This window comes from Eurypyga helias, unplaced genomic scaffold (genome assembly GCF_000690775.1).
Source record: "Eurypyga helias isolate BGI_N326 unplaced genomic scaffold, ASM69077v1 scaffold38354, whole genome shotgun sequence".
NCBI lineage: Eukaryota > Metazoa > Chordata > Aves > Eurypygiformes > Eurypygidae > Eurypyga > Eurypyga helias.
Genome location: NW_010245025.1, coordinates 2360 through 29795, shown reverse-complemented (window position 1 = coordinate 29795; position 27436 = coordinate 2360). Strand labels below are relative to the sequence as shown.

Genomic DNA, 27436 nt, shown 5'->3' with positions numbered 1-27436 from the left:
TTATTTAATTTAATTTCAATTATTATACTGTTCTTAAAGCAAGCCATGAATTTCTTACCCTTTTCCTACAATTCTCTCCCCCATCCCACTGGGGAGGGGAGAGGGGTCTGTGCGGCTGTGTGGTGCTTAGTTGCTGACTGGGGTTAAACCACAACAATTTGGTACTTCATTAATATGGAAAGACTACCCTAATAGTGTCCATGTATTTTCCACCTGTGAATTTCTTAGACTTCATCTACTAGCTTTTGCTGCAGTTAAGATTCTTTACCAATTAAAATCTTACATATAAGAGATAAAATCATCAGAGTGTAAAAAGAGAGAGCTGGTATGCTTCCTGTATTTCATTGAGATATCTACTCAGATAAGCAGGACAATGCTGTTGTTTCCTGATTTCACTGATCTTGATGTTGGATTATTCACAGGGAGAGCCAGGTCTTAATGGAATCCCAGGACGAGATGGAGTAGAGGTAAAAAAGATTTTTCTTCCCTTCTTCTCCAATGAGCAGTGTTACATCAAGGCAAAACACAACAATGTTGTCTTATTTTTTAAATATACTAGCAAATTTCAATTCTGGTTTACTAGGTAATGATTCATTCACTCTGAAAGAACTGAAAACATTATCATTGCTTAAAGAAAGGGAATAATTCCTTCTTATAGGTCTGATGTAGAAAATACTCCCTAATAATACATGGTCACTCCTAAGAAGTGTGAAAAAATCTCATGTGATAATCTAAGATCAAGTTTAATCCAAGTTTAGATTTTTAATTTGGCAAATAAAGGATCCAGTGTATAATAGCAATGAAAAAATTGAAATACTTAGGAAGTAACTGTAGGACCAGCCTCTTAGTGTTTAATTCTGAGTTCATTCACATATTATCTACCCTGCTTTATAATGCCTTCTTGAATAAGTACATCCTTTTTAATTAGTGACTTTTTTCTTGATTTCTTATTTCCGCATGTTTCTCACTGAGATGGAAATATGAACTCTAGTTGATCTGCTTTTATATCATCAAAATTCCAGTCTAAAATGACGCTTTTGTAAGATTTGTTCCCACATACAACAGCATCTATCATGCTCAGTAGGTGTAGGATTTAGTGTCATATTGCCATGTTTATCAGAGATCACCTTTTCTACCAAATTGTTCATTATAACCTGAAATGCTCTTTTTCTAGAGAGAGTAGATTGTTAATGGCGTCAATACTCACATTTTTACATTTGGGTTATATATCCTCACAGCTGGCTTTGGTTTTTTATTTTCCCAGGGGAAATCTGGATATAAAGGAGAAAAGGTAATATTTCAGTCAAAACTTTTGCTTACATATACATATTTGATGATACTATTATTTATTATGTTTAGTGTAGCATTTCTTATAGGTACTACTAATGAACAATAACATCATCTTACCAGCTTCTCAGAAGCTCTAATAGAAGATGTGTCTCTTCCCCAGTGAACTTACAGTACAATTGCTAAAATATGTCATCAAAATAGTAACAATTAGGTTTCCAACTAAAGCACCCAAAGAATAAGGATTATATGCTTAATATACCTCATAAATATTTATTCCTGTTCCTTTCCAGGGTGAAAGAGGTGAATGTGGAATCCCAGGGATAAAAGGAGACAGAGTAAGTACCCACAAAGTTGTTAAACTTTCAGGAAACACAGGCGAAATACAGAAAAAGTACAATTCCCTGAATAATAGCCATGGTGATAGATGTAGGGCAAATAATAATTCTAAGGCTGACAGAAATTAACAACTGACAATTTGTAAAAATTAAGTGAGCAAGTATACCATTTTCAGTAACTTTCTTAGCTCCTTCTATACTTTCATGTGATTTCTCTTAAGGCCGAAACCTGAGCCTGTTTATAACAAGAAGAGAGGCAGAAGGCTTGAAGTAGTAAGCAAAGGGAATGAGAGGTGAAAATGAAATCAAGGTTTCTAACACCAATCTTCAAGATTTGGTGTATAATTTTGTGAATATTTTAAATGAAACAAACAAAGTTTAATCCTGGATTATTGGTCCTTGTTAATTAACTCTGTTCATTCTTACTCTGTATTCTGCCTTACACAGTCCATTTAAAAAATATTTATTCAATATTTGCTAGCTGCTCAGCTTCTCTTGATTTTTTTTTTTAATTTTAATGTAAAGATATCTAAGTAAGATACCTTTGTACAAAGTTATCTAAAAGTGGTTTTGACCAACTCTAAATACACATAAATGTATCCTTTTTGTCACTTGCCTTTCAGGGTCCTGAAGGTCCAGTAGGTCCCAGAGGAACAAGAGGGCTCCAGGTAAAAAAAAAAAAAAAAAGAAAGAAAAGAAAGAAACTATAAAACCAGTAACAGCTGGTTCCCTGGGATTCAAAGCTCTGAAACAAAATCATACCACAACTGTTATGGAATCTTTGAGTCACTGAGTTCAAGGCATCCAAAGTCTATCTTCTTAAAGAGCAAAATTAACAAGAATTTGGAGGAGCAGTCTAGACAAATAAATCATCCTTATAATTGATTTAGTCTCAAAGACCACAGCAAATACAGTTCAAAAAACCTCATTTCCCATTCTGTGTCTTAGGTATTTCATTATCTCAGGGAAGTACATGCATACACTTTAGTCTTTTTTCATATACTCTCAGTCTGAAGGCCGAGAAGCTGAGCCCATCATAGATGTTTCAGTAAGCTTGCCTATAAATTACCTTTAATTGTATTCAGATAAAAGGAGAGCAAAATGCTGTTCCCCGATTACCAGACCCAGCTCCAACTGAGTTGAATAACTGTATCTATACATGTATCAGAAAGTAAAGTTTCTGTTCTAAAATGTTTGTAACTCATTTTCATGCAGACTACAGGAAATTAGATATTGTTTTTCAAACTGCCGTTGTTCTGAAAGCTTAAAAAATCTCATTAAAAACATTTCTGTTTTAATAGGGTCCACAAGGACAATCTGGAGATCAAGGGCCTGAAGGCCTGCAAGGATCAAAGGCAAGAACCACATTTTTTCTTCTCTATTTCTTAAAGTTATAAGTATTAATACAGCCTCACAACAACAATGCTTTCATCCTTATACCCCATACCCTTCTTGTAGGGATTGCAGTTTAATGAGACATTGCTAGCAAATCATACACTCCTCGTATTCTGCAAGGTTCCTAAGAAAAGTATTCATTTGCTCTTTGTATTGGATTCAGGTGCAAATTGCACTCCCTCCAATGTTTCCTCATAAACAGTTAAAATATGGCAGCATCACATAATACTACCTAGCAGCAGTGTAGCATTGCATTTCTTCACTTTTCAATATAAAACTATTTTTTTCCCGCAGTGCCAAGCGGGAATTCTGTTTGGGATCTCAAACAAACCCTTCTCTTTAAACTGTACATTCTCAAGAAGAATTCTGTAGCTCAAAATTAGTAATCTCACTGTTTACTGATGCTCAGGAGAAGATACGAGTGTCATGATGATGAGTGCGAATCAGGACAGTCTTGCAATGGGCCCTCTGAAGATGGGCCACAGAAATCACCCAGTGCTTCACTGCAAGAGCCAGTCCCCTCTGTAAACATAAAATATTTTTTCATTGTTTGTTTGAAAAACATTCAATTTACAGTTATTAAATACTTAAGATTTTCTGGGTTTAAATCAGTGTAAATTCCTGGAGTACCAGTGGAGATGACTTCATTCCATGTTTCTGTGGTGACTTGATATCTTTATTGTAGTAGTTTAATGGAAGGTGCAAATATCACTGGTATTATACACAATTATGGGAACTGTTTTTACTTCATTAAAGGAGACTAGAGTTAGACTTTGCTCCTCAGAAAAACCTTAAACTGAGTGATTCAGCCACAGCTAAGGGGTTCTTCAGCCACTGAAAGGAATATTGTTGTGGAGAAAAACTTAGTTTGTGAAGTACGTTCTCTCTTTTGATATCATCCCTTGATACCTCCTTTGCCCCATATTTAGAGCACCTGCTGGCTGGGAGTGAGGCATAGAGCAGTTGGGTAACAAATCTCCTCTATCCCACGTGAAATGAAGCATTTTTCCTTTTTTTAGTCTGGTATCATTTTGTACAGGCAATATCTACACTCTTAATAAACGGAATTCTGAAGCATTGAAAGGGTGAACAGATGAAGTACTGTGTAAGACAATTCCAGTGGGCTGAAATTCAGGATATACAAAAAATTAACTTCAAAATTTGTTCTTTTCAACAGAGTTTAACTGTTTTCTCTAGACACCAATTTACAAGCAGAATTATTTCTTTTTTCATTTAAAAGGGTGAAAGAGGTCTCCCTGGGCCACCTGGCTTGCCTGGAGAGACTGGAATAGGACTGCCAGGCCCAAAGGTACAAGCATCTCTCGTCTTCTATATTACATGTATTGTAGGATAAAAGGAAGACCAAGACAGCTGAGATAATGTACTTGCTGGTACATGAGAAACTTCAAGCCCCCAGATACTGTTTTTATGTCACTGGAAAGGCATTTTGTATACTGATCAAAAGTGTTTGGGGGAAGAAAAAGTACATTTAAGTATGTATTTTAAAGGACTTGTTTACAGTAGTTCTTACCCTTGACAATAATTCAATCTAAGCAGTGTGTGACTCAGTAAAAATGCACACATAGTTTTAAACGTAAATTATCATGTGAAAAACAGGCTTGTTGGTTTGGATGACTGGCATAAAGAAAACAGAAACACTAAGACAGAAAAACTGACTTCTTGGAAAAGGACAATAACTGATACATAAGGTACGAGGAATATGATGGGAATAATTAATGTTTAGATCCAACATGGTGTTCTCTCAACTGCAGAACTGAGGCTGCCTCCTAATGCTGTGAAACTGCACCAGTTCCACCTCTGTTGGGTCTTGCATGCTGTATGACTCTGAGGACACTCAGATTTTCTCTGCAATTCCTGTATTGTCCTACATCAAGTATTTCAAGCAGAGAATGCCTGATAAGTTGTTATATGCTGCAGACATAAAAATATCTAAATCAGGCATTTTAAAAACACATCTTTGCTTAAAGGGTGACACCGGTTTGACAGGAAGACCCGGACCTGTTGGCCCACCTGGAGTTGGTGAGCCAGGACTTCTGGTATGTCTGTTTCTTACTTGGTGAGAGGGAAGCAGGACAGAAAAGAAAAATTCTCTGTGTTTCGCTGTTAAAAGGGATATATGTGTGTTAAATGATACCATCTGTTTTCTTTCTTCCACTAGTTCTCACTGTGATACGTACTATGCTGTCTGACTTTTATTTCCCTCAATAAACTTGAAATGTTTCCAACTCCTTAACTTTTCTAATTATCTTAGTCTCCAAAACAGCTATGCAAAAACAACACCTTAAGCAAAACCACATAAATATTTAAATAAATCTGTCTGCTGATAGATTCAAATCCACATGTGGTAACTTTGAAGCTGACTGCTTTCCAGTATCATTAGAACATTAACATCAACATGGCTTTGAGGGAGAGATTCCATTTCAACCACCATAACATTAGAAACTCATATCTAAACAACCTCCATAAAGTCCCTCAGATTGCGTCAGTGGTCCCAGGTGACAATTTGGCCAGTAATACCTTTACTGGAGATAACAGAGGGAGAAATCTAAGAAAAAAAAAAATTACTTTCATAATTCATAGGAGGTTTGGCTCTGTAATCTTTTCCTACCTCTTCCTGGTACTTGTACACACAGCCTCCTTGTTCAGAAAATCAGTATGCCAATTTCATCACTTTTTACCCAAAGTGTCAGACAGCAACTGTTACTGAGCTGTTTGCAATACAGCAGACTCAATTTCTCATCACCTGGGTGAAAGACCCCTGGTGCAACCATGAGGGAAATTTTGTCCAGTAGCTTTTGCCCACTGACACTGAAAAATTTGTAATAAATCATTTCAAAAGAGGTTCTCCTATGAAAAACAGAAAGATGGTTTGGTAACTGAACTGACTGATGTCAAACCTGCTTGAAAATACACTGCTGGAGAGGAGTGAGATGCCCAAAGAAAAGAGCATTACTAATCAGGCCAGTGGTGACAGTCTGTCAGAGTGTGACAGTGTTGTTTCCCGAGTCCCTTCAATAACAGCACAGAGAAAAGAGACGCTCTGTGGGGGAAGAGGTGCCTGTGACGTGCATCTTTGTTAGCCACAACAGCTCTACTGGTATAACAAGAGATTCTGATTTAAAACAATATTCTAAAAGTGTCTCTTAAATTTTCTTTAAAGTGTATTGGCTTCAAGAGTTTTCTTTTTTATGGCTGACTGTAGTGTATTTATCTTTACCCAAGAACTGGGCACAACTGTAAAGCTCTAGGCAGAAGCAGAGGCGTATTCAGGCTATGCAGCCTAAATCTGCCAGCATTCTGTGGTGTGTGTGTAATCTCAAGGAAGAAATCAGAGGCAAAAGAAACAGATGTGGGAAAACACTGTGAAGCAGGCTCAGTATGCACAGGTTTTGGACTTGGATTTAATGAAAGGTTTTAGTTTTCTTGCCCTTTATGCTCCAATCAAATCTGCTTTCAAAAAGAGAAGGGCAGGCTATTACTCTCTTCACCAATTACAGTCAAATCTCTCTACAACGAGATCTTCTTCAGTACTACCCGGAATGCTCTTTAATCTGGTTCTACCTGTCTCTCATGATTATACTGGTACATTAATGAGGATTAGTAACAATTTGTAAAGCAAACTAATTTTGCTTTAGGAATTTAGGGAGTTAATTCAAAAGTATAAGGAATAGGAATTTCAGCCACATAACCTGTGATTCATAAGTGGCCAGGAAAGTAAAACTGCCTGCCTTGTTATTGCTGCAGGCCAGACTGCTCATCATTTATTCACTGTGAATATCATATTACTGCATTATTTTTAACAGGTTGTAACGACCCCAACATTTAAAGACGTGCTTAAAAGCAACAGTGATACAGAACATGCTGCTGTTGATTTGAGTGATTAACACATATTCTAGGCCATTATAAATTTTTGTTAACAGGGGCCTCAAGGACCACAAGGTGTTCAAGGAGAAAGAGGTTCACCAGGAGAAGGGCTTCCAGGAACAAAGGTACAGCAGTTTTAAGATCAGACCAGCACCATTAAGTGAGTGCATGCAAAAGCAAGTCCATAGCAGACAACGGAATCTGAGATAGCAGCTTGTAAATTAACATTAAAATTTGGCATCAATTAACCTGATATATTCTCATAGAATTCAGTTGGTCCAAACATGACTTCTAAGCACAGCTAGCCTTTGGAGCCCATAAAGACAACATTCAATTCACCTGACACCTGACAGCTATAATTTTAAAACAGCCTTGAGCATCTGACTTTAAATAAAATATTATAAAAGTGATTCCTAGATGAAAAAAATGTATCTTGTTTTTTCCTAAAGCCTTATATAGAGAGATCTTTGCTGTCATTAAAGACAGGCTTCCAAGCTTCTTAAAGACCCCATCAACTGGCAGCGCATTTTAGCAGAGTCTGAATTCAGCTTGTGGGAAGAGGAAGCTGCTGTTACTAAATTTCAGATACAGTGGAAAGAAATGACAGTAGCAGTTAAACCTACATGGATGGACTTAGTACACCCACTGCTAGCTCGTTTTGCTGCCCAATGAAAACCAACTCCCAATTTGACCTTTGGTTAAAATAACAAAGTGACAGAGCTTGTACATAGGCTAAATAAATAACTAAACAGTTCACTCTTTTTTATGCACATACCAAGGCAATTTTGGTTGGGAAAACAATAAAAAATAGTTTTGCAGAGCAGGGCCCCAACTGCCTCTTTAATAAAAATCTTAGGATTTTTGCTTAATACAATATTGTAGTCAGCCAGGTTTAAATTTGACTGATACTGGCAACAATCTCTTTTAACATCCGGTTATTTTATGATGCACTACATAAATTATCATTGTTGATGGTTTGCATTTGCTTAGCAGATGTCAGGCATGAAAAGAAACAAAAGGACAATTTGAAGAAAATGCATTTAGAAATCACTCCATTTCCACTGAAATACCAATTCATGTGGGAAGAAACACTACAGTTAATGAGTAAATCACAGCAACAATGGGGACAACTACAGAAGAATGCATAATCTAACCAAAACTACTGAGCAACTGGAATAGGCAGAATACAATAATCACAGTGGAATTCTGCCAGCAATACTGAACCCTTGATTCTATAAAAGATATACTACTTTTTACTGCCAAATCTGACCTAGAGCCAAGCGTTTATCAGCAGAGTCTATAGGTATCTCTGATCCTACTTATGGCTGCCAAGTATGTCAGTTCTTTATTTTTAAACACATTTTAAACAGGTGATTTGTTAATCTGTAGCAAATTCTTCAGTTGCTTTCTTCAGAAGTTTTTAGTAGAAGATCACAGTTCAGTAAAAAGTAAAATGAAGGCAGGTGTTCTAAAGCATCAGGAGTAAAGAATGTTATTTTGAACAGAAATCCACATAATGTATTTCAGTCAAAGTTAAAATGATGGAATTGGTTATTAGGGAGAGAAAAGACCTGTCTGGGGCATAACTTTATTGCTTTGGGTGATTCTGTGACCATGTACACAGGTAGGTAACCATCTGCCTCTAGATGTTTTATTAACAGAAGTACAAGAAAGCACAGTATTTGTGTCCTTTGGGGAAAACCAGCATTTTCCCAAAGACAACTGTTTTGTAAATAAACGTTTTGAAAGACAGTGACATTTACAAACACTCAACAATACAGTTTGGCCTGGCCTTTATTCTGGCAAAATTCTTAGTCAGAGTCAGATCCTCATGGCCTCACTTCAGTGAGATTAACCCCTGAGAGAAATGAAGGTTTGAAATGAGAATTTAGGTTTCAGTTAGTTTCAGGACCCAGCCCTGCTGACACTGAGATCAGCTGTGGTTTTGCCATTGATTTGAGGGGAAGCAGTACAGGATCTTAAGCAGTCAAGGTGGGTAGAAAGATAAAAAGAAGCTTGTTCAGGTCTTTCATCAGCAATTTCAAACTGCAGAGCAAGCTTATTTGAAAAGATGACCTCTTTGGCATCCTGGAAAAGAGATCCAGGAGCTGCATTCTGGTTCTTCTTGTGTTGGTTTTCATGATGACAGAGCAGTGTCTCTAGTTACTTCAGAGGAAACAGCTCTGTGTTTCTACAGTTAACAACATACTATTTTTTCATGCAGGGAGACCGTGGTTTTGATGGACCAAAAGGCCCTCGTGGACTTCCAGGCATCAGCATAAAAGGTGAAAAGGTGAGCAGTAAATACACCAGTGGATTAATAAAGTGCCAATAAATCTACATAATACAGGGAATACAGGGTTGATACTCACTACAAAAGGTGTAATGAGGCAAGGAACCCACAATAGACCCTGGACAGTAAGTTATTTTGTAGAGAGATTTATGCCAAATAAACTCACCCAAACTATTTCAACATCTCTTCATATTAAAATAGGAAATGTTACAAAAAGCATCTGATTCCATGGGAAAGTTAAGGTTTAGAAAGGGCAAAAGAGACTAGCAGTTGTTTGCAATGGAACCAGCAGGGAATAAATGCATGTATGAAAGATCCCCAGGTTCACCAGCTTCAAGAGAGGTTAAGCCAACATGTACTAGCATGGGACCTGTACCAGATTGTTTCTCTGTCTTTACACACTAAGCAATTTACTTTGTTTGGCAGGGTGAATTCGGTCCTCCTGGTTTACCTGGGCCAATTGGATTACCTGGAATTGGAATTCAAGGAGAGAAGGTGCAGTTTTCACTTCTCCCTTGCCCCATACCTGAATGTGTAGTAACAGAGAATATTTTATTTTAATAATTGCTTAACTAATCTTTTCAGGGAGTGGAGGGCCCAAAAGGACCACCCGGCTCTAGAGGGCTACCAGGGCAGGGACTACCTGGACCAAAGGTTAGGGAATTTGCTGAACTTAGAGCTACTGTGCTGTTTTCACTGTTAGGCTTCCTGATTAAGAAATGGTCTGTCTCTATCTTTATGCTTGTTAAAGTGCTGTACACCAACCTAAGTATTGACATAGCTGCAGGAGATTATTTTCTTTATTAATATTATTAAACTGCACAGCAGATCCTACTCCACTGAAAAGCCTTGACAAACCAATGCCTAGCTATCTGTTTAGGTTTTGGCTTGGCTCACCACAGAGCCTTTGAGGTACCACATATCAGACAGCGAACTGCACTTTGTTCGATTTATTTCCATATAAAGGGTTTTCTGCCTTGAACCTGCAGTTTCATCAGATCAGGTGCAGGTGCACCGAACCAATTCCAAAAAACAGTTGCACTTAACACAGAACACCACCCAGAATTTCAGTATCATATTTTATCCTTGCTGTATTATTTCCATTCCAGGAAAATACATACATACCTTACAGATTGGGTACCTTTCTTGTAACTTCTGCTGCCTGTTGTCTTACCTGACTTTGTGTATTTACTGTCTCTGGCAGTTAAGAATGGCCCAAGGTATAATGAAGACTACCTTTGCAGAAGGAAAACTGCCAGAATAAGTTAGCCTTGACTGATTCCCAAAATACAGACCTGTTAATGAAAGACGTCACCCTTGAAGTGTTGGGAGTGGAGATTTGAAGTCATTTTTTGAAAGAGGTGACAGACAAAGTTCTGACTGACTGAAAGCTATTAAAGCATAGTGTAAAGGAACTAGAGGTGTAAGTGGGTCAAGGGTCCACACCAGGTCAAGTATTTTGCAGCACCTCTTACACATCATACTAAAGACAATGTCACACTAATCTTCCTTTGAATATAAGCAATCAGGAATATGTTTTTATATTTTTCCATGATAATGCTGTTAAAAAATAATTTCTCCTTAAGGGTGAACAAGGCTTGCCAGGAGAGACTGGAGTGCCAGGAGAAAGAGGTATTGGAGAACCTGGTTCTAAGGTACATTGTTAATAGAGGAATTATTTAATTCATTTACTTATTCAGATTTGAAATTTGTGTTTCCTGAGTATCCTTTCTGTAGGCACTTAAAATAGGTTTAGAAGTAAAATTTAGGTTCTTAGTCTTTAAAAGTTTTAACACAGACTTTCAATGAGCATTTTAAATACACCAGTTCTGTACAAAAGTAGTAAGATTCATAGTGACTGAAAATTTCCACCTGCCTGGCCCATGCTCAAGTCAGTGTTGCATACAGCTCACCTACAGCTCTTTCCAGGAGACCATCCAGAGTATTAAACCCTTGCCAGAACTCGCAGTCTCCAGCATAAGCTAAGCTATAGCCAGCACTGGTGCAAAAAAGCACTGAAGAGTGGTTATTGTGCTGCTCCTTCCCTTTTCACATAGGGTGGGATGTAAACAGAGCAGCAGCTATGCCCTCACACCTTCGTACAGGAAATAAGCTGTGCTACTAGACAGAAAGCACATTTGCTTAGAGGAGAGGAAGCTGTAACCAGATTATCTTACCGCTGAAGTGACCTAGATGTTAACCAGCTCCTATGCCGTTAACAGCCAAATTAACATAAAATATGGGAATAGATGAAAAAGTACTTTTTGCGATTGTGGAAAGGCACAGGACTGTCCTGGTTTTGCTCATGTATGTTAGGGGTTTGGGACAGGGGTTGGAAAAGGAAAGAAATAATTCAATTTCTTTAATTTAAAAAAATATGGTAATGCTAGGTGAACCCATTTGACTGCAGATGATTCCATTTCATCTAAAACCATGTCAGGCTCTTAAACCTTACATAAATAGGCGGATGACAATTCCACTGCCATTAACAGATTTGCAATGATATTCACCAGCAAGATGTCAATCATCATGTCACAGTCAGCTCTATCTCATATTTACTTCAAATGCTGCCCCTTCATGAAATGATGACATTACTGTTTAATAATGAGCTGGATCATTAGTAGCTAATAATATTAACTGCACAGATAAAACATACAGTTCAAACAGAGAGTGGGATGGTTCCAAATACATGAGAGTGGTCTTTATAAAAACCAACAAGATTTGGGTCCATATACAGAAATATTTGCTATAAATATATATACAGTTTAGTAAACTTCGTGAAATAGATTTCCTTGATTCAAAGAAAGAACTGTACCAAGTCTGCATTTAATAGAAGGACTTACTTTTTAATTGATGTCAGGGTGAGCCAGGCCCTTCAGGACTGGCAGGTCTGCCCGGTCTTCCAGGAGAAGATGGAGCCCCTGGACAAAAGGTTGGTTCACCTCTGTCTGCAATCTACATGCTTCCTTCCAAGCATTCCTACTGTTCTCCCTGTGCCAATACCCAAACCTAGAAGAGAGAGTGTTCGTGGACAAGAGGAAAAGTAACACATTTTTCCGTGGAAAAAAAAAAATGTTTTTCAAATGTAGTTTTTCAGGGAAAACTTTTTCCTTTTGGGGCTGGGGGTGGGTGGGTAGAGGGTTGTCTTACCTTGTTTACAGTTGTTGGCTTTTTTAAGTCCTCCAAATGCCCTGCAACTCAGAAGGGAAACCACTAAAATGGCTATGGGCAACCTTTCATGGCCTTCTGATCAGAGTATTTCCCTAGAATCAGAAACCCCATGTATTTAAAGATAACATACTCAGAGTGTTTGGCTATCCCTAAGGAAACAGGCTACTTCATACATTCCACCCAGAGTTTTACAATGGTTGCTCCTGAATGTAGGAAGAAAATCCCAGGCCCCTGACATCAGTGGGAGTTTTGCCATTGACTCTAAAAGGCCTGTAATTTTAATGAGCTTATTCAAGTAATACAGAGTTGATCTTGTACTATGTCTATGCAGTTCTCTGAAATGCTGCTTTGACTCTTCTGTTCCAGGGTGAACCAGGGTTACCTGGTCTTAGAGGTCCTGAAGGTGTTCCAGGGATTGGAATACAGGGGGAGAAGGTGAGAATTTCTTACTAAAGGTGACATTCAGAATTGTTATGTTCCAGAACTAGGTTTGTCAAAGCCTTTTCTTTTTTGGTCTATTATAAGAAACAAAAAATTATACCTCAAGGAATAGGTTAACGAGTGCTGCTAAAAGTCGTTAACTGCAGAGTTAATTTCAGCCTCAGCCTAAACCAATAACTTTTTAAATAACAAAGTTAATAAAAGACCACCCAGGATGTCTTTTTCATATTTTTTTTTTTTCAGAAATGACACCACAAAAGTTCAGTGGCCCACAATTTCCAGTGCCTGTGGGAGTACCTGGTCCAAGATGTTCACAAAGAGCATTCATTCCCTTGCTGGGAATACTACTTCTCTTAGTAGGAATAACTGGGTCTATCTTTTAGGTTCTGGCTCTTGTACTGGTCTTCTGTACCGATTCACAGATGGAGAAGTAATTCTGGTTTCTCATATCATCACTGGTATCCTGTGAAACAGACACTGGAAATTGCTGGAATAGTTGCCCAAGACATTGGACAAGACATACAGAGATTAGATGTCACAAGAGAAGAGAAATAAAGATACCAAGTATCACATCTGCAAGAAGCTGGAAGGGCTAAAAAAGTATAGGATGGAAAATCAAGGCATCCACCTGTTTTCAGATTACTTTGGTAGGAAATGCATGCAGAAGATGCAGAAATAAAATTAATTACTGTATTGGAATTTTTTTCAGAAATGTTCTGGACTCGTAGCTGTTTAATTTCTGTTGTAATTATTACAGCCCAATAATATGCTTAAATAGCAGTCATCCCTTTACAAACTTTACACTATCTATTCTTAGATTCTTCTGCCCAGAAGTACAAGCTGATCAATCAGAGAGGGCATTGTGGTCAGTTGATTTGCCCTATTTGCCTCTGAATTAAAAAAAATACCTTTGAGTGAATTATCTTTATGTTTTGATTACTTCTGTCAGATAGTATCTTTTTCATGTAATTACTTAAATTGATTCTTCAGCTGCAAGGATGCATTCTTTAAGACTCCTTTTGGTTCTTTTTTTTTTCTACAGTATTCACTGGTAAGTCAGTTAATTTAATTTCAGATTAAATCTACATAGTTTTAACTGTACAAATTCAAAACTGGACTGTTACTGACCAGAATTAACTGACTTGCCAATGAAAGCAATAGGAACAGCTCATTCCTACCAGCTATAAGATAGAACTTCACGATCTTTCACTGCTATTTACAATTCATTTCAGTTAACACATTCTTAATATTATTTGGTATGTGTGACATGTCTTGTCTGCTTTTGCAGGGAGATCAAGGTCAGAGAGGAATACGTGGATTAGCAGGACCAACAGGAGTGCCTGGACCTGCTGGAGCTAAAGTATGTTTATTTCCAGGTTATGTGTGTAAAATAGTCCCCCAAAGCTGCGCTTTGTTCTAGATTTCAGAAACAACTGTCCCAGAATGAGCTTACTTCTTAAAAAACAATTGGGAGAAAAAAAAGAAAAAGAGGTCAGCTCAGGCTTCTGTTCGCAAGACACACCAGGATCCCTATAAACATCTAGAAGCATTTTTTAAAAAACTTTGCATTTACCATATTGTTTCCATGTCAGTTTGTTTAAAGTTAAGGGACACTAATACTGGTATTTTTATACGGAAATATTTGGGAAGACAGCATGGTGTATGTCATATACATATGTGATGGGACTTTATTTTCCCTTACACTGACCCATGGCTGATATTCTTGTATGGACTTGGAGTTGCTATTCAAATACGCAGTACTCACTGAAAGGGAGAGAAGTGCTACTTCAGGTTTCTCCTCCAGCTTCTTAATAAGCCTTCTGCTATTTATACACGAGTGAGAGGAGAAATAAAAAGGGACAAAATGGTATGCTGAAAGGACTATTTAAAAAAATCTACTCTAACAGAAAAATAGATATGTTTTCAGTGTAACTACACAGCTGATCAGGAAGCCTTGAGTGCTGGATGTGCTGGACCAAGTCTCAAATACACTAAGAAAGGGACTTCTGTAACTGAGAATATAATTTCCATTGAGAAATCAGAACTATGCTTGCTCTCAGTTCTTCAAATGCTCAGATTTCACTCCACATAGAATAGAATACTAGAAATTCCAATAGAATTTTAATGGACTATTGTAAATCGTTGCTTGAATGTTTTCTCTACAAGATGCTCATGCTCACTTTCAGAAAAATCCATTGGTTTTGCTCTCCTTCCTTCACTACAGGGAGAGCCTGGTGTGCCAGGACGTCTTGGAATGCCAGGCCCTCCTGGAAGAGCTGTGCCTGGACCAAAGGTAACATCCATACTCCAGCTCCTAGTGCCTATAAACACAAGGTGAAAACTGTGCAGGAGGCCATGCTATTATTTGTGTACATCATTTTAGCCTTATAAGGTCAACTAAAACTTCTTCTTTCCTCCAGACAGAGTTATGGATTGTATCCAGTCTAGTTACCACCATGCCCTGGTATTAACTGTATGCCAGCTTGAGGTGTGGCCTAGCTATGTTCATTTCTTTGTCTTGGGTAGCTGTGAATATCAAGTACTTTCCTTTCTTCTGCTTTTGGCACTTAATGCGTGCAAAGAAAAAAGGCTATTACATTTGGTATATATAAATTTGTATAACAGAAACCCAAAAACATAGTCTGTGATCGGTGTTTACTAAAATACATAACTAGGGTATGTATTTTCTTCATTTCAGGGTGACATTGGGTTACCTGGTCTTGCTGGACCAATTGGAGAACCAGGTTTTGGGCTTCCTGGGGCAAAGGTAGCACCTAAATTGGTAAACTAATTTCTGATAGAACTGTAAAATAAGGCAGGATTTCAGCAAAGCAACAGCAAATCACCTAGGATGACCAAGTATTCTGCAGTTCTAAAAGTGCATGTCATACAACACAGCAGAATATAAGGATTATCAGAGCCAGAAAACCATGGATGGTCAATCTTCCAGACTCCACAAACCATGGAGCTTTCATATGGCAGTGAACCAGGAAAACAATGACTGTTTTTAATTGATGAGGAGTAAACACAGAGAGAACACCTGATTTATGTGCTTAAACAGCCTACCTGTCAAGCACAGTTATTTTTTTCTCAGCCAGGCCCCTTTGCTTCATTCCTAATTTTGACACAGGGTAATCCACAGACTCCCAAACAATCTCAAAACATGGCCAAAGTGGCTATGTCCAAAGAGATGCCTTAAGTAGTGGAAGAAGAACATAAACAAGTAGCTAATCTCTAAGGACTTCCCTCTCACACTTCTCTGGAATTGCCTTAGTGTTACCTAGATTCAATTTTGGCAAGCTGCTCTTCATTCTAGGGCTGATTTTGTGTGAACACCAAGAAACTTGGGACATATAAATCTGTGTTTCTCAAAATAAACCAGATCCAAACACCACCCCCACCCCCTTTTTTTTTCACTTAGTGAATTTAACAGTACTTTTGAATAAAGCCTTTATCCCTTTTTCTTTGAGTGAATTGAACACAGTAACAGGAGCATGAGAAACATGTAACGATCTCTATCCCTTTTTGATCAGTTAGTGGTTTTCAAGATCCTTAAATTTATTTTCATCAGGAGGAGATAATGATGATGGAATCACGTACTTTTATGGTACAGTCCAGTTAATTCAGAGAACTGCATGTTGTCATACTTCTGGGAGTCCAACAGGAATCAATCAAAAGGAAGCAGGTCATTTGCTCAGAGTGGAAATTCTCCCTCCCTCAGCCTTGAGCCCCCCGACCTCTTTCAGTCTGCACTAAGATGAACAGGGTAAAACCTTTTACAGCCTCTTTTTTTTTTTTTTTAATTATTTTTGCATGGGCCTTCCCATGCCACTGTTATGCATGCCCAAATTTTGGGTAGCTACACAGACAAACACAATCTTAATCATCCATCCAGTTGTAACTGAGCAACTCACTGCACCATCCAGTACGGCTGGGAGGGTTAAAGTCCTCTTAGTTTCCCTGGTAAATCTGTGCCTGATATACTCCACCTATGTGGATCCATGAAAGGAGCTTTATTGTAGCAAACTCCTGTTATACTCAATAACTTTAATGAGGTTCCACAGCATTACAGGAAAATACAATTCTGGAACAACAAAAGAGACAGAAACCTGTGATAGAAAACAACATTTTTAAACTGGCCACACAAACCACTGCTTGTGCCTGACCTACATCCTGTGTCTCACCACCCAAAAATACAGCATGTGCAGAAGCTGCACAGACTTCTCCCAATGCTCTACAGCAGTTTATCTATCTATTTTCAGTTATAAGAATTACCTAAAGTAGCTACTGAATAATTCAGTTCCCACGCTAGACTGTTTTTGGCTGTCTGTTAATTTGGGCTTGTTCCCCTAAAGCTGGAATAACAGTAATCATGATAAAAATATGGGTAATGACACTGAAGTCATTCTTTCTTACATGTAGGCCACAAATGACGACAGAGCTCTTGGAAAAAATTCAGATTAGTGACTTAGAAGTGAAAGGTCCTGTAAATTCTCAGCACTGTTAAATATCACAGTTTTAGTCCAGGATTAATAACCTACAATAATCATTCACACAGTAAAATACATTAGCAGATAGACAGGCAGATAATTTCAACTTACAGTATGTTTCCCAAAGAAGTTTCACGTTCGTGGAAAATTTCCTGCTAGCAATGGCATTGGCATTCACCTCAGCTGTTTTTTCTGCCTCCATCAGGGTGACCGAGGTCTTCCAGGACCCCCCGGGCCCTTTGGGCCAAAAGGAGATGGCTATCCTGGCCCACCTGTAAGTTCACAGACAATCTTTTTATGTGAATTGGGAACAAATAGGTGCTACACCAAAGTGAGAAACCTCCATGGCTGACATGCTAGGAAAGATTTGCTTGTCTAAAAGCCTAAAAAGGCCTCTCAAATGTAGAAATGCATTTCAGCACAGAAGAAAAAAGAAATCTCCCTCTGAAATAGTACAAGAACTTTCCTTTCCTGCACTCTTCTGACTACACAATGTAACATATTCTAAGTGGGCCTTTTATTTTTCCCAACAGTATCACCCATGTTTCAATCAGTTCTCTCAGTATCTTGATGTAAGGTACTATCTTCTTCCCAACCATACAAAATTTATTCCCAAATGGGAGAATATAGCCCAGCTAAGCAGCTGCGTGCATGGATCTGAACTCAGGGTCTTCCAGAACCACTGAAAAAGCAACTACTGTCTGAAGAGCCAGCAGAGCAAACTGTCCTCTGTTCTGTTCATCAGGCTGTTGAAGGTGTGGCAAAGAACTGGTTGATCCTCTTATAGCCCTTTGCAGAGGTCTTTACTGGCACATAGGCCCAATCCCTGCAAAAAGCACTCAGGAGAAGAAGAAAAGGCTCCTTCCTCTCCCTTCCTTGCACATGTACACAGCACTGGCCACATGCAGCTAGTCTGCTCGACAGCGTGCTCCATCAGCCCTGGCAGTTACTCTGTGCAGTGAGGAAGTCCCAGGAAGATTGCTGGCTAAAGTCAGGGAGTTGGGTGATACACTAGCATTCATCTGTGCTAAAGACAACAGTAAAGTGCATGTAATTGCCACATGGAGGAATAAAAATTAATGAATGTTGAAACGGAAATTGGAATTCAATTTATAAAACTTCCTGATATTTTTGTGCAATCTGATGCAGAACTGCTTCTGCACCTGCCTTTCCAGACTCCTCTGTCTTCAAACACATGCAAGCCTCCTGCGTGACATGCAGCATGCACACAAACACCACTGACACCACTTCTGGCTTAGGGGAGTAGAATTTAACCAGTTGGAGACCACAGTGATCCCCAAAAGAAACAATATGTTCAAGATACTACCATGCTAATGTTAACAAAAGCATGTAGTCAATATAGTCATAATTTAAATTAATATTCTGTCTGTGCATATAATTTCAGGGCTTGCCAGGCCTTCCTGGGATTCCTGGTGAACCAGGCCCAGATGGAGTCGGACTACCAGGACCTAAGGTACAGACCTTAACTTCTAGAAAAGTAAATGCATGTGTGTACTCTAGTTCATGCAGATATAATTCCTACCCATAGGTTACAGTCAGAATACCTTTTCAATCCAAGTTTAATTTGCTTGTCAGTATATAAAAGATAGGTCCCATAGAAGATCTTCGAGCTTCACTTCAGAACTCACCCTGATGCTGACTGTAGTATTGCTGGAATTACACAAGCAATTGAGGGATTGACTACAGCTATTTAAATATGCTTAATGTCTCTTAAAAGGACACAGATCTTTTTTCCACGCATTTCAAACCCCTAGCTGTCTGAAGGTGCAGGTAGGAACAAAGCTGGTATGAACATACTGTCTCATTCAACTGACAGGCAGCAAGAAAAACTTCCTGTGTTGTTGTTTGGGGAATCTGGAGTTCATTCAATGGTAATTCCTGTGGAATGATTCCATAATTGACTGTATATGTCTTGAATATGTTTAGACCACTACCCAATGTTTATCCCCCATAACTTTCTTGTCTGGCCTGCAGTATTCATGAGTTAGCATTGTTTAGAATTGCACTGTGCTGTCCAATAATTCTCCTCTCTTTGTCCCATTTTAGTGCAACAGGTACTGGGAATTCTAGAGATAAATTAAGCTTTGGTATTCACTACTTATTTTTTAAAGTATCAACTTTCAGGGTGATCCCGGTAATAGAGGACCAGTTGGTCTCCCAGGTCCCCCAGGAGAAGGCCTGCCAGGACCAAAAGTAAGCCATTTAAAAAATTATTTGTTGTTTATTTTCTAAATAATAATAACAAAAAAAAAAGTATAAAAATGTGTGAACATGCATACACATCTACATGTTTTCTGTCTTCACTCTTCACTAGAAACAACTAATCCAACAAACAAGATAACTTATAAGGAATACAGTGTCTTTATTATGTGGAAAATCAAAAATATTTCTGGTGACTAGCCATAAATCATGGCCTTCTGCCTACTGCATATGATAAATTATGAAGTGATAATACAATAAATTATGAAGTGATAATCTTGCAGTGAAGATCAGTGACAAAACATTTAGCTCCTGCAGACATTAGCTGCAACTGAATAGCAAAAATTTCTTCAGACCTAGCATTGGTCAGAATGAACAGCCTGGCAAACACTTACCATGTCTTGCCTGAACTATTGTTACAGCTACAGGCATACGGTTGAGTTCTTCTGGAATTAATTCCTCTTTTTTACTGTGTATAGTAAATCAATAATCATCTATTGACCAATAATCATCTAATTACCAGAAAAGGATTATTTTTGTAACTATAACACCGTGACAAAAGCCTGGAAATAACTGTAAACTATAGGAAGCAATTTTCACTATGAAGTCTCCCAAACTGGAAACTCTTATGGTCCTACATAAGAGCTCAGCTTTAGAAGTTTATTAATACAACAACAACAAAAAAGTTTAAGAATGTAAACAAACTGAATAAGGTCAAATGCAAAGTCTTTGCAACGTAGTTATGTGTTACCTGCACACTGTGGCTCATTAGTCCCAGAGACCCAGTTCATGTCAGCATGAAGGCTAGGTCCACAGCTACGCAGTGGTGAAGGGCTTCCCCAGCCCGTGCTAGTCCCAAGGATCCTAACGAATGAGGAAATGGAGAATTTCATGCAGGGATACTAGAATAGCAATAGAGGTATAAAATTAATACTGTACTATGTGGGTTTTGATTGCTTCCTATGAATAACATATGGAACTGAAACATTTTCTCTAGAGTTCTTCTAAAAACAGCTTACAAATTAGCAGCAAGTGCTTATTTGCAATGCCACATTAGTGTATGTGTCTATAGGTCTTACTGTGTAAGCTTAACAGTGATGAAAATAACAATAATACTCTGCTAAATCTTAATTCAAGTGCCCAGTGTCCCACCAATGCAATCCATCCTTCAGTTCAACATATATCTCAATCAGCAAGGTGATTCATGTTCAATGATGATTAAGCCCTGAGTGACTCCTCTGAAGTATAAACTGGATTTTAATAACCTGATAAAGGATAAAAAGAGCCCTTATCAGGTAGAGCAATCTTAGCCTCACTACCTATAAAAAGACATCAGTTTGTTAGAGGATGGACAAGAAATTACATGGTGGTATAACAATCCATTGTGCATTTTCATTATGAATATTGTATTTAACTTATGCAGGGTTTCTCTCTAGGGAACCATAGGACGGCCAGGGCCACCTGGCTCTCTGGGACCTCCTGGTGAAGGTATTCAAGGAATTAAGGTAAAAAGGCTCACTGATTCGATGTCTAACCTGTGTTGAGTGGTCAGTCCGACCATCACAGTGCTAGGGAGAGTTCACATTGTTTCTTATATAATAATGATCATGCAGTTTTTCCATATTATAGATCTTTAGAGTAGATATACTGATTAAATATTGGAGAAATATAAGCTAGCTACTACATTGTCTCAAGTGCTTCAAGACACTTGTTAAAATGCAGGTTGGAACACTTTCTCTTTGAACATTTAAAATTAATGTATGATGAACGATTACAAAGGGTTAATATCACTTCCTGGATTATCATTAGGGGGAACAAGGAATTCAAGGAATGCCAGGACCACGAGGCCCCCCTGGGGAAGGGCTTTTGGGACAAAAGGTATGATACCTAAATCAGAGGTAATGTCCTAGGCCAAAACCAGCATACTGAAAATGCTTGTTACAGTCAGCTCTCATTGAATGCTGAATTCTGTGGAAAGGGAATGGGGATTTGGGAAAACTCTAGTCATTCATGTGATCATTTTAATACTTTACAGCAGCAGCTCTTTCAGTATTGTTTATTTTAATATCATGAGGCTTATCTTCTAGTGCAATTAGAAGAAATAGAGATTTTAGATTTACTATTTACTATCACTGCCTTTCTTTTACCCACCACTATGCAAAACCTGGGGACTACTTGAGTGTTAGGAAAGGGAAATGTGAGTTGGAATCAGTTTTTGGATGTGATCACACCATCTCAGAAAGGCTGTACAAAGTCTCATAGCCTACTGAATCTCAAACCAGGAGGCACTAATTCATCTATTTTCTATTTCTGAGCCAACATGTTTCTGAGAGTGATATTCCCATTATTCATTCCAACTACATCCTTTCTTTTCTTCTCTATTTCTCTACTGTTATCTTATTGTTCTCAGACACAGATAACCATTTCCATCATGCGATAATACCCCATGAAGCCCCTGTCTGCATGGACTTGTTTGAGATTGTTCATTGTTCAAACTGCTTCACCTACTTTTTCCCCTAGAAATGCCTAGCCCATGCTACAGGCTATTCACAAAACTCACAAACACCAATTGATTTAAATGATCTCTAAATAAGATTTCTAACTCATGTCAGAAGCTGAAGGCAGCTAGAGAGAAATGTGAAAAGTGTAATAAAAACTGACTTGCACTTTGTGCTTACCAACATCGTTTTAAAGGGAGATCGAGGAGCTACAGGTGAAAAGGGGAAAAAAGGAGAAAAAGGTGATGTGGGTGACCCTGGTTTATCTGGACAACCTGTGAGTAACTCAGGTTTATCATCTTTCTATTTAACTACACATAATCTGAAACACCTAAATTGAAACTATGAAAGGCTTTAAAAGCACCAAGATGACATTTCCATGCTCAATACCCCATGCCCCACAGACGTGGCTTCATTCTTAAGGCAGTGAAATACATTTGCCATGTTTTAAGACATGGCAAACTGCATGTTTAAGGATGCAGTTCTATTCCACGGCTACCAAGTAACTATAGCTCAGACTTTCCCTCAAAGCTGATGAACAGATGGAGGGAGGCAAAATGGTAACTTCTGCCAATGAGCAGCTCCCCAAAAGCTGGAAAGCAAAATGTGGTGCCCTTCCATTCTGACATTTGCATACTATTACGTAGGGATACATAACCAGCATTGCCGTTCTTGCCCTGACACTAGCCCTACATGAGGAAGCAGAATTCTGATCATTCCAGGGTGTCAGGCATACAGTCTCTTGAGAGAGGGAACAGACACAACGTGGTACACAGGAAAGCTTTGCACAGATCCTGACCTTCTCAAGTAAACTGACAACCAGCGATCCAGTGGAAGACTTGTGGTCATCCAATTTCCATAAAAACCTCACCACCTTAAGAGATACCACATGCACATGTAATACCACAAGAATACTACTTTTTATAGCCAAACTTCTTATTGGCCAGATATTATTTTAATAATGGTATTGATGAAGACATATTCTGAATTACAATGTTAATAACTAATTGCAGTAGCTTAATTAACAATCACTGTTACAGGGCAAAACTGGACCTAAGGGAGAGCAAGGCCTAACAGTAAGCAAATTCCATTGTTTAAACCCCATTAAGGTAAGATACAAAGAAAATGCAAGATTCTACCAGCTAAAAGGTATCCTATGTTAATTATTCTGGAAAGAGCCTTCTGACTAGAAGTGGTCTCAGTAATAATATAGAAAGAAACCGCGCAAAGGTTTCTGACTTTTTCTCATCTACTTTATGCTGAAATGGAAAATTTGACACTCAGTTGAAAGAGGCAAATTGTAAAATATTTCTGTATTTTATTTTTTCATATCCAGAGAGAAGATATAATTAAATTAATTAAAGAGATATGTGGTAAGTACTCAGGAAACCGTATTTCAGATTCTGGTTTTTCTTTATTACATTTACATTCATCTCCCTTCCAAAAAGATACCATCATGATCTGTTTGGGTGTGGTTTTTTTTTTGTTTTTTATTTTGCAGGTTGTGGTATTAAATGTAAGGAAATTCCGATGGAGCTTGTATTTGTGATTGACAGCTCTGAGAGTGTGGGACCAGAAAACTTTGAGATTATCAAAGACTTTGTAACTGCTCTAGTAGACAGAGTAACCGTAGGCAGAAATGCTACCAGAATCGGCCTTGTGTTATACAGTTTAGAGGTTCGGTTAGAATTTGGTCTCAGCAAGTATACAACTCAACAGGACGTTAAGCAAGCGATTAGAAAAATGCAGTACATGGGAGAAGGCACTTACACAGGAACTGCTATCCGTAAAGCAACCCAGGAAGGATTTTTTGGTGCTCGAACAGGAGTGCGAAAAGTGGCTATTGTGCTAACAGATGGCCAAGCAGACAAGAGAGAAGCTGTCAAACTAGACATCGTTGTTCGAGAGGCTCACGCGGCAAACATCGAAATGTATGCAATAGGAATCGTAAATACTTCAGATCCAACACAGGTCGAGTTTGTGCGTGAACTAAACCTGATTGCTTCAGATCCAGACAGGGAACACATGTACCTCATAGATGACTTCAATACCCTTCCAGGTGCGTTCACTGCAGTTTCATTCTGCGGTGTATTTAATGCTTCTCAGAACAGGGGCCGGGGGGGACACACACGATCTTTGTGGAAATCAGGTTTTGATGCCAATCAGGGTTAGGCACAAGGTGCACAGTAATATGAACCCAGAGAAACAGATTCTCTTCATTAGAGAGTCATGGTAGAGGGCAATGATAATCATGACAACAGAGAATGTCACCTAGTGTAGAAAAACAGTTTTAGCAAGGTTTCTAAGCTGATTAAGTGCTCAGGCACCATAGATCTGCTGGACTGGAAACCAGAATCTAACCCACTGGCATAAATTCTACTTACTCACTTCCGTTGGGAAATAACCCATTTTCAGTGGGTTATTCACACAAGTAAGGTAAGCAGTTATTTTCCCACTACCAACTAGTTGTTGGTGCTAAGCTCAGACAAACACGTTTAGATGAGTCCGTTGTATTTTGTACCATGTAGAGGACTTAGGGGCTAGCAAATTTGTGTCAAATAAAAAACATGATCCAGAGAACCTGGAATAATCTTCTTAGATGCATGTAAACAATCCAAAGGAGTACTGGATTATATGTCTACTATTTACGTGTATAAATAACTGAAATTGAAAAAATACATTTAATTTCTCAGTATGATGAGTTTTTCTACATTTTTTTAAACAGCTCTGGAGTCCAAATTAGTCAACCAATTTTGTGAAGACGAACATGGTACCTTAATCTACAACCGCTACAGAAACGGTGCAAGCATAAGTGGACCATCTTTCCATTCAGTATCTTCAGGTCCCTTAGAGCACGTACTTCAGAACAACAACGTTAACAGACAATCACTTGCAGCGCAGACACCTGGAGTATCTGCAGTCGAAAGTCCGCTGAGTCTTGGCGATCCCCCTCAACCATTAGCTCCGGTATGAATATTCACCAGGCTTAATGAGCACAACTTATATATATATTTCCTTCTCTGTTGCCTGATATACTATGTAACTTCCCGCCCTACTCTTCTACAGGACGGGTACAGTTACAGCTCCTTTAACTCGGTATGCTTGGAGCCGGAGTTCTAATGTTGGATGCAGGCAGTTATCTAATGGCTATAATTTATTCCTGACACTGTTATAAGGATTGTTTTGCCTGTGTTTAATACAATAATATTTGTGCCACAGTGTGAAACATAACATTATTAAAATGCAATTACAATGTAAAATTTAAGTCTAACAATAGTAATTAAACTAAATTGCAGTCTATATTTTAAAGTTTATAAATAAAATTCTGCAAAGGTCAACTAAAAAAAATAAAATATTGCAGGTTTAGGATTGACAACCCTCCCGATAAATCAGCCAGGTGGGGTTAAAAACCTGATCCTTAACACTGAAGTCAGGGTAAATGGGAAGGAAAAATATTAGAAAACCTCTAAGTGATGAAGAGCTTGTTCATTTCGAGACACTTCACAATATCTGAAAAGCAGAGAAAATGCAATGCTTATTTCAGACCAAGGTACCTCCTGTGGTAGTATATGAAGCCTATGAAGAAGAACACAAGAAGGAAGAACAGTCACCCTTGCTAACAGTAAACACTAGAGGTATTTTTATAATCATTCATTTCTTCATCTCCTAGTTATTTCTGGGGCTGATCAAAAATCAATGTCTCGTTCTGTTTCTTTTCACCTGCAGCTGTGGTACCATTACTGCCATCTAAACCATCATCATCAGATAAAGTGATGACATCATCTCTTTCAACTGCAGAGCTCACACCAAGGCCAGGTCAAACTAGTTTTTCATTTTGTTCTCTCTTATCCTGATAATAACTTTTCATAAAGCTTTAAATCAGAGTAATTTTGTTCCACTCTGAAGATTTCGTGAGCTCATGCTGTGGAAGAGAATCCATTTCAGGATTTTATAACAGCTCTAGTTGCAGTTCTTGTCCAGCCTGTTCACCAGTTCTTGTCTTCCCACATACCAAATCCCACCGCTCCACTACAGCAGAAGCAAGGTCACCTATACCTGAGACTGGGCTCATAAATGCCATCAAAAAGAGAAGATAGTGCTAGCTGAGGTGAGCCAGTGAGCAGGTAATTTGTCAGCCAAGAAAGGTCAGTCAGTGGAGGTGGGAGGCTTCATTAAAGACAGAGAAGATAATGATTTCAGGACTGGACAAAAAAAAATAGGTTATTTCCTTCAGAAAAGAAATAGAGAAAAAACAGTGTTTAGTCATTTGAAGGAAAGCATAGTAATTAGCTGAGTGCTCAAAGGATTGATGTATTTCATAGTTAAACTCCAAATGTATTCTGTTCATCATCTGGGGGATTCACACTTTTGAGTTCCAGTATAATGTATCATGCCGGGAGCAAGAGAAGAAAGCAATAGAAACACGTGCCCATGTTTCCTAGGAATGACAGTTATCCTGCCCCTGGCACTAACATTTTTTTTCCCCCCTAAATTATCAAGACACCAGTTGCCAAAGACAGAACATTGATGTCATAACATTAAACTTGAAGAAAAAGTATTTTCTATCTCATGGTGTTATTAAAGTGAGTGAGACCAGATCAGGGTGGCACAGTCCTCTAGTGCCTATCTGTAGGAATCATTAGACCAAGAAGCTTTGCATTCAGACTCAACTACCATGTACATAATTACTACCACTGCATTAAATAAGTAGCACAAACATCTTTCTTACGTAAGACTAAAGTTTTACATTCTTCTCGCTAGTCTAATGGCTCTTCCCCCACACCAAAAAGAGAACTAATGTAATGAATGTAATGCAGAAGGACAACGGTCATATTTGTGGGTTGAAAACAGCAGATGGAACTAGCTTACAGCTCTTTGGCTTACAACTTTGAGTTGCTCACAAGACTGGTTGCTGATAATTACATTTTAAAAAATAGATTTCAAAATAATGAGATTCATATTGTTTACTCTTCTTGTATGTGAAGCCATAGTACTGTTATTTCTGGAGTTACTAGAAGCATGCCAGTAAATGAACAGTTCACTTGACCTACTAAGATGCACTTTTAACTTGCCTTCAATGCTACATCTTTAGAAGTAAAAGTGAATCTTAAACTGCTGTGTAACATTAGCAGAAAAAATAAAATCAGAGTTTAAAAGTTAAAATATGTGCAATACAACTGACTTTTACAAACTGAATTGTTTCTATACCTTTTTTTTTCTTTATTTTAGACAGTATCCTGGACCCGCGATGCATTCTAAGGCTGGATCAAGGGCCATGCCGTGTTTATGTCATAAAATGGTATTATGATAAACAGGCAAATGCTTGTGCTCAGTTTTGGTACGGTGGCTGTGATGGAAATGCAAACCGCTTTGAGAGTGAAGAGGATTGTAGAGAGGCTTGTGTATTTTTTTCTGGAG

General features: G+C 38.3%; 1 protein-coding gene across 1 annotated transcript; it reads left to right on the top strand.

Annotated features, from left to right (window-relative positions):
* Window positions 1-422: 422 nt before the first annotated feature.
* Window positions 423-27436, top strand: LOC104508355 (collagen alpha-1(XXVIII) chain-like; the record flags this gene model as incomplete). Its single annotated transcript, XM_010149944.1, has 28 exons — window positions 423-467; window positions 1581-1625; window positions 2249-2293; window positions 2927-2980; window positions 4261-4329; window positions 5009-5077; window positions 6962-7030; window positions 9130-9198; window positions 9625-9693; window positions 9784-9852; window positions 10785-10853; window positions 12059-12130; window positions 12736-12804; window positions 14099-14170; window positions 15035-15103; window positions 15509-15592; window positions 17506-17574; window positions 18706-18774; window positions 19446-19514; window positions 20957-21025; window positions 21330-21398; window positions 22215-22295; window positions 23059-23094; window positions 23355-23391; window positions 23520-24077; window positions 24744-24985; window positions 25563-25653; window positions 27248-27436. Coding segments are annotated over 28 exons (2617 nt in total), but the record flags the coding sequence as incomplete, so codon positions are not given.